The sequence below is a fragment of the Trichoderma camerunense genome, assembly GCF_050948025.1.
Source record: "Trichoderma camerunense strain CBS 138272 chromosome Unknown V8C40scaffold_18, whole genome shotgun sequence".
Lineage (NCBI taxonomy): Eukaryota > Fungi > Ascomycota > Sordariomycetes > Hypocreales > Hypocreaceae > Trichoderma > Trichoderma camerunense.
Window position 1 is genome coordinate 129,566 of NW_028145352.1, and position 12,692 is coordinate 142,257.

At 50.5% G+C, this 12,692-nt stretch overlaps 3 protein-coding genes across 3 annotated transcripts; 1 reads left to right on the forward strand and 2 right to left on the reverse strand.

The window, feature by feature from the left end:
• Positions 1-903: 903 nt before the first annotated feature.
• V8C40DRAFT_276985 (transcription factor domain-containing protein) lies at positions 904-4,485 on the forward strand (the record flags this gene model as incomplete). The annotated part of the gene is made up of 2 exons (XM_083220916.1): positions 904-910; positions 2,006-4,485. 2 exons carry the CDS (start codon positions 904-906, stop codon positions 4,483-4,485), a joined length of 2,487 nt encoding a protein of 828 aa, XP_083069420.1.
• Positions 4,486-5,156: 671 nt separating this feature from the next.
• On the reverse strand, positions 5,157-8,473 carry V8C40DRAFT_281907 (SPO22/ZIP4 family meiosis protein; the record flags this gene model as incomplete). The annotated part of the gene is made up of 7 exons (XM_083221707.1): positions 5,157-5,455; positions 5,531-5,706; positions 5,774-6,340; positions 6,393-6,960; positions 7,023-7,763; positions 7,822-8,354; positions 8,416-8,473. The coding sequence occupies 7 exons, from the start codon at positions 8,471-8,473 to the stop codon at positions 5,240-5,242; spliced, it is 2,859 nt and encodes a 952-aa protein (XP_083069421.1). The 3' UTR covers positions 5,157-5,239.
• A 952-nt stretch (positions 8,474-9,425) lies between these two features.
• V8C40DRAFT_276986 (Zn(II)2Cys6 transcription factor domain-containing protein) lies at positions 9,426-11,739 on the reverse strand (the record flags this gene model as incomplete). Its single annotated transcript, XM_083220917.1, has 6 exons — positions 9,426-9,626; positions 9,704-10,449; positions 10,570-10,909; positions 11,043-11,060; positions 11,254-11,276; positions 11,535-11,739. 6 exons carry the CDS (start codon positions 11,737-11,739, stop codon positions 9,426-9,428), a joined length of 1,533 nt encoding a protein of 510 aa, XP_083069422.1.
• Positions 11,740-12,692: the final 953 nt, after the last annotated feature.

Below are 12,692 nucleotides of genomic sequence, written 5' to 3' on the forward strand. Positions count from 1 at the left end.
GTACCAGGCACAGAACAGTAACCGGATATCTCACTAGTGCGGCCATGTTCCCCAAGAGCAAATCTTCTCTGGAGACTAGGGTGGCCAGTCGGCATCGAGAAGAAAAAAATGGCTAAAAAGCTTACCACCCCCTGTCTACGGAGCACTGGTGCACATCATGTCCCGAAATAGGCGGCTTCGGCCCCAGAGGGAGCCACATGCCGTGTGAAGCTTGGCGGAAATGGTGGGTGGATGGTCTTAACACGCCTCTTTTCGCTCTGCATCTTTCTTAGAGAGGTATGTACAAGGCCTGCTGTTGATGAGACGCGAGGGTATCCTTACCATGGTTTTATGGTTCGTTAATTTCACCTAGAATCTGTCGCAGAGATTACAATATTGCCATCTGCATGCCCAGTCGTCTGTCGGATCGGACTCGCCGTTTGTTAACCATCCTAACTGGTTCGTTGTGCTCGTACAAACTTTTTGTTCGCCTATTGCCGCCTTGGGTGGCGGGGGTTCAGGGTGGCCTTGACGTTTCAAGGTATGCCTGGAGATTGCGAACAGAGCTATCTCTCCAGTTTCTATTAGTAGTTTGATTTCTTCTCCTGTTGCGGATCTTCACCGAGAACATGATTCGAATTCCTACCCAAGAGAGGGCCTGGGCCGACTCTTGTTCCTGAGACCAGAAGACAGGACAACGATGGATGGCTACACTACCTCTGAGTGATCAACTGCACAGCCAAAAAGAAACGAAGAATAGAAATGCCCAAAGAGAGGCTGGACAGGGAACGGCAAGTCAGTGTACAAGTGCTCGTATGTGGTGGTTCGCGGCGCGGCATGACATATGACCAGAGAGAGACCCGGTAGCAGGCCCGATTGATCACGACCGGGGTGCTGCCGTCCCTGGAGTCAATGCGATGCTCCATGGCTAGTCGAGCAGCCCAGCTGGAGCTCGAAACACATTAGCGGGCTTTGGCTGATCTCGACTGCCCTAGCCGGTCAATTTCTAAAGGGTGTGGCCTTACCAGCCCCACGTCTGCCAATCCAGATATATTTCCGAATCTGCTTTAATGGGCGGAGAGCGACGGCGGATGACGGATGAGCACATTGACTGATACAGACACATGGTTGTTGTACAGTAGAGTAACCCGCTTGGGGCCGATATACCTGCATCAAGTCGCCGCCTCCTTCACACCCCTCCGCCTTGTTTCTACTCGCACTTCCTTCACATACCAGGCCTGCTTTCCCTTCTGCGGCATTGCTTGCATCTCGGCAATCACAGCCACTGTCGCAGTCGCAGACTTAAAATCGCCAGCAGGTCGACATCCGGCTCCAGACTCCAGCGTCCACCGTCATCTTCAGCATCGCGCAAAGCTTGGTCCCGGGCGCTCGGCTCAGTACCGCTTGTTTCACTTGTTCGAGCGCAGACCGCGTAATCGCCATCGTGACCCCAATTGGCACATGCCAGATGCCGGCTTGCGATCCCAGCGACAGCGTCACTAAACGGGAGGGCTGCCGTGGGTTTTCCGAGCTGGATATTTCAACTGCAGCACCGCAACTGAACTTGGATATAGACTTGCTTTGGTCCCGTATCACGACACTACACGAGACCAGAATCGACCAAGGCGCACTCCTTGTACAGATCTGCTCATAGTGCGAGGCGTTGTTGGCTATTCTCCCCCTCCAGAAAGCACCTGCTTGTTTCTTTACTTAGCCTGCCGTTCTTTTCCCTCCACCTCCCCAACTTTCCCATCTCTCTATCCCCCCCATACTCGGCGCAACCGGTAGAGCAGATCCATTGGTTCCAGAAGGAGTCCAAGGCTGGCGTAATACAGATCCTCTCGAACGCGGCACCCCAAGCCGCGAGTCCATCCCGTTAGTGCCGAGACTCCGATCGGTTGGGTCGCTCAACTGCCTAACGCAACACCGATTTAACTCTACGTCGGTGATTCAACAACGACACATCTGTTGACGCTGCAAGCTGGTGATTGGTGTACTCGATCAAAATACACCGAAATCATGGCAGAAACGTCGCACAACCCGTATCCGCGATCTCCCAATCCCTCCACCAGGTCGTACGATTCGTCATCTGTCTCGTCCGCAACGTCGCCTCGGCCTCCTTCGCGGTACCTGGGGAGTATGCTGAATGCGACAGGAAGACCAAACCCGACACCACCCCAGCCTCTTGGTATGCCTACGTTGCCCCCCGTGAACCAAGGCTTTCCGCCTTATACGCCCATGCCACCAACCTCCATCATGGGCCGCGAGTCTGTTGCCTCTACCGACTCCCTGGTAAGCAGTCAAGGCCCTGGTGGCTCCCAACTGTCGGGAACTCCCGGTGCGCAAGGACAAAAGAGGGCCTACCGGCAACGACGCAAAGATCCCAGCTGCGACGCATGCCGGGAGAGGAAAGTCAAGTGCGATGCGACGGAGACGACTAGCTGTTCCGAATGCTCCAGTCGCAACGTCAAATGCCAGTTCACCAAGGAAACCAATCGAAGGATGTCTTCCATCAAGCAGGTGCAAGATCTGGAGAAGCAGATTGAAAAGGTCAAACGGGACAACAACAACTTACGCCGAATGTTGCAGGATAGAGATGGCTCTATGGACATTGACGTCGAATCTAGAGAGCGATCATCCTCTCAGTTACCGCCCCCCATCGAGTCCGAGAGCAGGCCGCGCAAGAGACCGCAGCCAGTTCCTGACCTCGCTCTGGCAAGGACGAACCTACGAACGTTTTCAAAGGGCATTTGGAAACCTCCGGCGCAGCACCGACTACCGGCGCCGGCACCCTTTGATGCACCCGTGCCTGAGTTGCCTCCCCGTCAGGTGGCAGAACAGCTGCTAACCACCTACTACGCTTCTGCGCACACAATGTTTCCCATCATTCATTTACCAACCTTTAAAGCCTTGGTTGACGACTTGTACCGAGCAACTCCGCCTCGCATACCGCCGGGGTTCTTGTGCCTATTCTTTGCTGTTTTAGCAACTGGTAGCTTGTTTACCGCCGAAGTTGCTGCATCAGCCGCCACCTATTTCCGACCATCCGAGCTGTTAGAGTCGGCGCGAAAAGCCATGGATCCTTGGTGTAATCATCACACTCTCGACGACGCAAGAGCTCTTATTCTTATTACCATTTGTCTGAACGAGATGAATCTGAAATCAGCAGCATGGAGTTTCTTGGGCAATGCAGTACGTGTTGGGCAAGACCTTGGCCTCTACCTAGATACGGAAACATGGCCTGTGGTGGAAGGTGAGATGCGCCGCAGGACGTGGTGGGCGATTTATATCCTCGACAGGGTCATGGCCACCGAGATGGGCCATCCATTTCTTATTGATGATGCCGACTGCAGCGTTGCTCTGCCCGCCGCTGTGGATGACCAATACATTGAAGATGATGGCATGAGAGTCCCCAGTGGAGCTGAGCCGTTGACTCACTCTCTCTTGGCTGTTATTCACGTCGTCAGGTCCTACACTTCGATTGTGAAGGCAACAGAGTCTCCCGCGATACCGCCTACGCAGCTTGCCGGCTTCGACGCTCATTTCAAAAAATGCCTAAACACATTCCCTCCAGCTTGTGATCCTGTGAGCACCGTGGCTTTGGCACCTCACTTCTTGGCGCCTCTCACTTATTTATTCCATGCGCGGCTAATTCTTCACCGCCATAATATTAACCCCAGCTGTGATGTTGATAACCGCCTCGCAGCCATTGAGAGCTGTATGCACATTGGTATAGAGACGGCATCGTTGCTTAACAGAACAAGCTCTCCAGCAGATGGAGCCACCTCTCTTTTGACAGCTCATATCTTCCGCTGTGCCTTATTCCTGCTCCTAACAGGATGTTTGGATCACGCCATTACCTGTATTCGAGCTCTAGCAGCAATTGACGCGCGGCGCGATGTAGCTACTGCTTGCGGGAGATACCTTTCCTTCTTTACATCCACCTTGAGTGTGAAGCGAGCTGAATATTCAAGTCGCATAGCTCGAACAACTTCGCCTCATGCTTTCTCCAGTGCGCGATCGCCTGTGGACCCTTCCACCCTTTTGGTTTCATTGGCTAGAGATGAGGAACTTTTGGCTTACGTCTCATCCGACCTCCATGCCTCACCATCAAGATCTTGGGTCTGGACCGAGGGATATGATCGTGATTACCTCCCTCCCAAGCCAGATGCTGCTGCTCCATCCGGCGGGCTCGGACACGCACTTTTCAGCTCAGCAATGAGAACTGGTCTCAGTGAAGAGGAGCGTAGGGAGTGGGGTGGATGGACTCAACTAGAGACGACGGTTCGAGGGCTGGGATCGACTCATGCGATGAGCAGCAACTGGACAACCCTCCCCCCTCCTCAGGTCAAGAGAGAATCTCCAACGCCTGGCATCCCCAGCATTCAGCGACTCTCAGAGGCCCCTCGGTACACGGCCGAAGTTCCAAAATATGGCAACGAACCATCGAGACCCGCGGCTAGCCCCGCTGGTAGAGATAGATTGAGCATTGCGAACATTATATGATGACGACGACCATGACGACGAGGATAGAGATTTTTGGGAACTCGGAAATGATACACGAAATCTGGGGTGACTCAATGGTCGCTTTCTTTCTTTTTTTACTTTTTTTTTTCTCAGTTCCCCTTCTCTGTTGTTGTAATCTCTGATGTTGGGTAATAAGGGGGGCATGACGGCTCGCTTTTTGGACCTTGGATTGTTCTCATCGTTTGGATTAGGAAAAAAAAGTGGTCGAATAACGGCATTTGATACCAAGCACTCTTACACATACCCATGGAACTAGCGATTTGTTTTCATTTATTTTCGTTTTTGCTTTTTTTTTTGTACACGGATTAGCCGGTGAAGACTTATATACCAAATTTCCTTCAAATGTCTTTTTTCTTCTTTCCCCATTTTCTCTTTTATACATGAGTCTTTTGAACGCTGTCAAATACGGACGCAAGAGTAGGAGATACCACCTGAGCCTTTTTTTTGCTTTTTCTTTTTTCTACCTTCACCCTTGATTTTCTTGGGGTCGTCTGTCTTTTGTTACTTTCCTCACTCTCTCCATTTTATGATGTCACATTTGCCTGAAAGAACGCAAACGATATAATACTTTACATAGCATCGACGTTTGTGTTCGATAGCAGAGATAATTCCAACTCTACTTATGCCTCCCATCCCATTGCCCACAATGCCATGTCTTACAATGGTCTTCAACTATTAGAGTAACATCTGTCCGTAGATGAAAAAGGGGTAGTAATCTCGCCGTGTCTCCTCCTCACCTTGGCCCTCCATCAAATTGCAACTTTGCAAATTTCTCCTGCAGTGTATCTCGCAACAACCCACCGTCATCAATATACTCGGCCAAATGCATGGCCTTGAGAGCCCAGCGGTGACAAGGCTCTTCTTCCCCACGAGCGTAATAGTCGATGGCGTGGTTGAAACTCGTGGCAACGAGCCACTCCAATTCTGCAGACGGCAGCTGATTTCCCGTCTGTCAAACAAACGTTAGTTATATGCTACTCATGTACGATGCATCTTTCATAAAGAGTGAAAAGTACGGGCTTACTTCTTTTCCCTCGCGGGCTATTTGTATAGCTTGATCCACAAGCTGAAGAGCCGCGGTATCGTCCAGCCCCAGAATCGCTTGAAACATACAACGAATGTATTTTGCAAGTTTCTCATAGTCAAACTCTTCCAGCTCAAAAATCTCATTGATGATGAGGCGCATGGTCGAAAACAACGCTAGAGTTCGAAACGTCAGCGTCGTCTCTCAATAAAGGGGCTAAACAGATAGCCATATATCTCTAACCTTTTCCCGGAGCTTTGCTTCTCAGTACGCAGTCTCCCATCGCCTTGTACATCACCTCGTCGCGGCACGGCTTTGCCTTGCGGACAATCTCGTTCAAGCCATCCCAATCTCTAAGCACGGTGGCAGCTTCAAAGTCGAAAACAAACAATGTCGATAATTTTGCGATCAAATCTGCGGCGGTACTTTCATCCATTATTTCATCCGTATCAGTCTCTAATATTGCATAGAACTTTTCCACGTGATGTCTACCTTGGAGGTAATACTGCAACTGCTCTTCCACTCTATCCTCTTTCCTTGCGAGCGAGACTAATGCCGCAGCAATGACAAAGTGGCAGCGCAAGGCCATCATGGCTATATCAGTGGCCTCAGATGAAGGTAGATCCTTGGGATAACAAGTCGAAAAGGCCAGACACGTTTTAAATATTCGGATGATGTGAAAGAGCTCCCATGTATCGCATTTTGCAACACCCATATTGTATGCATTTTTTCGGAACCAGTGTAGCTCGGGTACTGTAAAGACTATGTTTCCCACGTAATCTTTGGGATGCTGGTTCGCCTGTTCGGCAGCTATGGCCATGACATTAGCAATCACTTGATGGAGCACCTCGCATATAAATACCTTTCTCAAATATATGGCACAAATCTTCGGCATATGCAACGCTATGAGAACCTGCCTCATCCTCGTTACCCTTTTCTTCAATCAAATGGATGAGACGAATCGAGCAGCGCAGTATTGACGTTAGATTGCTTGGAGTTTCTTGTTCAGTCGTCCAACTCTCGATGATGGCCTGTAGGGCTGTCAGAGTACACAGTTTGTCACCCGCTTGTTGTGCTTCTCTAATACAGGCGTACAGCACGTCGCGTCCTTGTGGACTGTCTGAAAGTCTACTGAGGTGCCTGATGCTCTCGGAGCCAAGCTCATGGTCCCAGTCAATGAGAGATACTTTGAACGCCAAGTATCTGGTTAGAATGTGATTTTTAGAGTTCTCTGACATGGAATGTAAAATCTGTCGAGCCTTTTCGGTATCATTGCTTCGTAAAGCACAAATGACAAGTTTTCTGCTGAATTTGCCAAGATTGGCCTCGCCACTGCTCATGAATATTCTGTGCAGGGCAATTGAGCACCATGCTTCTGCAGCTTCATAGTTTTCGTTAAAAAGTATAGAGTCTATTTTGCTCCACATGATCTTCTGTCCAATTAGTACAGGCATATGAACTTGATGCAGGAGTGCTGCGTTCTTCAACTTACTGAATGCGCTGCGCCAGCAACATCACACTCCAAAGGCTCAGAAAGAGCATCATTCACCTTGTCTAAGAGTTTTTGAAGATCCGACAAAGCTTCAATAGAATTTGTTTCATCAACAGTGCTCATCCATATCCTCCTAACAACAGTTTTTTCAATCCATTCGCTCCTTTTTGAAGATATAATGTGTTGTAGCAAAAGTTCATCCAATAGCCCGCGGGCTAACCGATGGTTCTTTTCTCTCAGAGATTTGATGTGATGCAAAAGAAAGTAAAAAGAAGCGTCGGAATAGTCAAATGATCGAACCATCCGATGCAGAACACTAGAATAGGCGTCGATATCGAAAATTTCCCCAGGAGCTTTCTGCAAAAGCTCAAGGCGCCAGTGCAATACAAGGGGCTTGTCTCCAATCTCAGACTCGATATATTCGATCAAACTGTTGGCCTCCTGAACACACTCTGGGGAGCTAATATCAAGGAGTCCCCGGACAAGGCCTTGACATATGGCTAATCGCAATTCCAGCCCCTTACTTGAGAGCTGATCCAGTGCCTGATGGTTGATAATATCGTAGGCGCGTTTCAGCCACTTGACCGCCATACTGTGATCTCCTTTCGAGGCAAGATCAAAACCAATATGTTGTAAAGTATCAGCTATTATCTCAGCAGACCTTGGGTCCAGCGTTGGTCGAATGGCATCTATCTTGCCAAACATGTGCTCCGCAACGTCAAGCCTATCTTCTTTCCATGACTCTCCAACTTGTCAGAACATTGAGGTTCGTCAAGCTACTCCATGGGCGAGTACTCACCAGAGCTGTTCTCATCGCCAAGTATTCTGCGTCAAGTTTCGTCCGCTCACTCTGCTCACGAGGGTCCGAAGCGTCAAGCGGGGCAGCTTTGAGCTTTTCCATCAGTTCCGCAGTTTTCTGAAGCGCCGATCTAGCTGAATTCAAATCGGAGCCTTCTACGCAATGCTTGCCGAGCGTCAATGACAGACTCATCAAGTACGCAATCTCTGCCCCCGTATCTTCCTTGGCTCTGCCCGCGCTTCGACCAAGCTCCAGCATAGAATAGGCAAGCGACCTTGCTTTAAGGAGCAACTTGGCTTTCTCTATGGAATCGGATGTATTTCGTTCTCTCTTCAATCTCACACAGAGATTCCACAAATCTCGTCCATGTCGTTCAACATCTTTGGCTAATTTCGGCGGCAAGGGACCTGAGGAGCCCGACGGCGCTGCATTGTGAATCAGCTGAACATGGTGGCTAGTATCCGCGAGGAGGAGATCGATTTGTCTCCCATCGAGAGAATCCGAAAGCTTGGACTGAAGCGTGGCTGTGAACTCTGCATCCACAGCATCGTTAGAAACCATGCTGAGGACTACCAAGAGGATAAGGTTGCCTACCAACAAATGAGCGAGCCTTTCTAATCCTGCCAGCGGAAGCAAGATCATCAGGCGCCATTTTGACACGATCGAATAGCGAAAAGCTGATGGGAGCCTGAAGACGAAGGACGAAGGACGAAGGATGTTATAGAGGCGCAAGTGAGGTGTAATATCGAGAAAACGGAGGGAAAAGAGGAAAAGAAAAAAAAATTGAGGAGGAAGGCATTCCCATTGCATCAAATCTTCAATATGCACCTGCCTCATCACACACATAGGTACCTCAGTAGAGGTACTAAGGTGCCAGGAAGTACCCGAGTACCTCAGACTCAATGAATTAACTCGACCAATCTCAAAGATGAATCATCCGTAGGTAGTAGCAATTATCCAACATTAATCGAAAAGACTACCGTATGCCTAAGTAGGTATGTACCTCACAGCTCTAGCAATATAAAAGAAACACACACACAAAGACAAGAAATCCAACTTCAACAACACACCCAACTCTCTCTCCTCCAACAACAAAACTTGGGAATCTAAAACACTCCATGAAGAACAAGAAATCAGAGAAGAATGAAGGACTCGAAGGTGACAAAGAATGAAGGGGGACACAACAATAGCAATAACCCCCGTGTACAATATTTCGGGCAAAGACGACGAAGAGAGACGAAAAGGGGGAAGCAACTCGACGCAGTTCCAACGCCGTCCATCATGCCCTATTAACCTTATAGTTATAAAGAAAAAAAGACCCATCCCTGATCCAAACTTTTTTGGTTGGTTTATATAAAGAAACCAGTTTTCCGCACCCCGTGCCCAAGTAAGTCTCCTGCATCTTCCCCCCTTAAAAACTCACACAAGCGATACGCGTTTTTTTTCGGTCATTAATCAGATAGGCATAAAATATCTTCACTGTACAGGAGGATCGTGTGGTAAAAAGTTGCCAACAATCAACGCAGGCCTGTTAGAAATATTGGGGTCAGTCTCTCGCGCCACCACTGAGTGAAAGGGTCAAGCCATTCAATATGGGTAACAACTCACAACTTATGCTCATCGCGGCGGATTGTAAAGGAGAAGCAGCACTTGACAATAGGATGATCTGATGAATCGCTGGGATTCTTGAGCGAGCACGCCGTCAATAACGTATCATGCGCTGGGTCAAAGGCAATGGTGCCAAATTCTTCCCAATATCTAACCATCGACTCCTCGGTGAGGATCTCGTGGAGTGCAATCTTGCCCTGTACAGGGAAAAAAAAGACATCTGTTAGCGCATCACACATTTGCAGAACGTGGAAAGGAATGGGGAAATACTAACATCTCGCAGCTGATCCACAGGCACATTGATCAACTCGGCCATCTCCTTATTTCCTCGGAAAATCTCCCCCGTCCGCCTCCAGCAGCACGCCGGTACAGCCATACTGGCAAACACCCGGTCGTAGTCCATCAGCTGTTTCTCAAACCACATCTCCACGTATACCAGCTGCATGTCCGTCAACCCTTGCGCCTTTTCTCTAAACTTGGGTCGAAACTGGTTAATGGTCCGCAAAATCTTCTGTTTAGATGTGGACGCGATGTGCCCGTCCAAGTACTTGCCCAGCCGCGCATAGCCTTTGATATAGTTGAACGGCTTGAGCAGACCGGCATCGTACTTGGCCTTGAGCACGCGAGACATTCGTTCTTCTGGGTTGTCGTTTCCGGAAGGGTCAGCTGCCTGGAGGTAGTATTCTCGAGTCTTCTCCTTGTCAGATCTAGTCATTGACTTGTTATCAAAATTTGAAGGCGGCAGCATGGACCCTGGCACATGGCCCGCTGATACAGAGCCGCCCGTCAATCCATTGCTGTTGCCAAAGCCAGAGAGCATCTCCGACGGACCCCCTGGCCGATTAAAGGCCGAGTTCTGTTGAGCTTCGACGCCACCCTCGTCAAGGATGCTATTGTGCAAAAAGTCGTTGAGCAGGTTAAACTCGTGAGTGACGTCGGCACCAATCAGGTAGTTGGGATTATAGGTATTCATATCATGGTAGTTTTGCGCGGTCAACCAAGCGTCCGAGAAGCCGGCAACTACTCCATCGTTAGCCATCCAGAGCATCATGTTGGTGGCCGGGGGGATACTGGGGTAGTATCGGAGAAAGACCAAGGCGATCGGGGGGAGGGGTCGAATCTCGTTTTGGAAGAGCTTACATTGATTCGCGTTACCATTGTTATTCAACGCGTTGGCCTGCAGGCCTGACGAAGCGTCGGGTTGCACAAGGGATAATGGGTTGGCCTGCCCAAGCACGCCTCCAGCCCCGATGGCCGAGTTTGCCCTCTGCCTCGCGCCATCGAAGGTCGGGGGAGGGCCCATGGCGCTGGATATGGAGCTATGGCCTACGTCGGACTGGGACATGGTGTCCGATTCATCTACGGACGCTGTAGATGCAGTTTTGCTGACAACCGTCTTCTTCTTGGGATCTGACTCGCGGGGCTCATCGTGGCAGAGATGGCCAATATTTCGCTTAATGCATCTCGTACATGGACGCTCCTGACCACAGCATTAGCACATCCACAATGTAGAGCAAGGGAAGAGGTGGGCAGAGACAAGGAGGGTCTGGACCCATCCGTGAAGCTGCGGCAGAGGAGAAGCAGGATAGATGCCGTGTGGAGGATGTACTTACGAGATCGCATGTCATGTGCTACTCGCGTCAAATTGAATCAGTCAGCCACAAGATCTTTGATTTACACATAAGGGGTGTGGGTAATGAATCTCAAAGATGTCTTCTTCTTCATCTGCTTCTTCTTTCTTTCTTTCATTGTCTTCTCTTCTTTCCCCCTTTTCCTCCAGGCAGTATATGGGACGTCTCATTTTCTAAAGCGGGCCAGACTTACAGATCTGCGACAATACACGCAAGCTGCAACGGTAGAGGGAGAGACACGCAGCTAATCGTTAGTCCATGCTGCATACACACTCGACACTTGCTCTTCCAAGGTCACTGGCCGAATGAATCGAACTGAACAATGAGGGGAAAGATGGGGGGAAAGGGAGGGCAGAAGGCATGAACGGGGGCAGCACAGCAACTGCACAGCGACCATTGGTGTCCTCTGCCCTCTCAGATTTTGGCCCGCAAGAACGGGGAACGGGAGGGAGGGTTCAAGCAAGTTCTGCGTACCATGGTTAACCTTGCGTCTCTTCTTGGGATTCTTGCCAGCGCCACGACCCTCGTGGTCCTTGTCGCGCTCGGCCGCATCGCCTTTGGCCGCCATCTTGCTTCGCTCCACCACCTTGCTTCCCTTGGCATCCATCGCACCCGGCGCCGTGGTGGTGGTGGTAGTGGTGGCAGTGGCCGTAGCACCGGTAGCCTTCCGCTCGCTCATTGCTGTTGTGTACGCTCAATCTTTTCTCTTCCCCCCCAGTGGTTCCTTCTTTTCCAGTCCCGTTGGTTTTTCTTCCGTCTCTCTCTCTCTTCTCTCTTCGCTATACTCTCATCTCCCGATTGCTCGGCCTCCCATTGGATCTGTCTGCCTCGGGAAGGGTTACGCAAACGTCCAGATTGCAGATCATCGAACGGGAAAATCGTCCCAGCTTTCCGGCTCGCCTCAGACGCTTCCCGATGGCGCAACTAGCATGCCCGAAGCTGTGCAGCCCTCTTTGGCCCCTCAGCAGGCAAGGCAGGAAGCAAGCTTAAGCGCAAAGGCCGGGTCTCCCCCGTCTCTCTCTCTTTTCGCCCGCGCAAAAACGGAAGAGGTCGTGTGAGGGCCAGACAAACCCGCCCGTCTCTGTCCGTGGCCGGATATCGTCTCTGGATCGCTTGAGATGGCGGAATCAGGGCCGGACGCGGGCTCTGCCAGGCAGGAATGGGATGCAGAGGCAGAGTTTGGCCAGCAAAACAAGAATCGAGTTGAGCACGAGAGCAAAACGCATCAGCAGGAAGCGCAAGTGCTGCTTTGAGGCACCGGCAAGTTCAGCTGGGCCCTCCCTTTTGGTGGGGACCTGGCAACTGGAGCCAGTGGACCGAGCCTTTTCGCCTTGGCGGCCAGCGCTAGCCCGGCCAGTTGGGTACCTGCGCCAGAAGGATTCCAACGGATCAATGGGCTGCTACAGCAGTCGGCAAGGCCTGTAACGGCGCCTGTAACCGTTCTACTGTATAGCGGTACAGGGAAGAGGGGGGCTTAATATCGCCCAACTGCTCATTCGCTGCATTCACACACACACACATACCAAGTATTCGGAATAGCCTCGTTTCTGGCATGTTGGTTCCTGTCACGTCACCTTTTATTCTCCGCATCCTGATTGGGCCCTGTGATTAGACTTTTGACAATAGGTACTG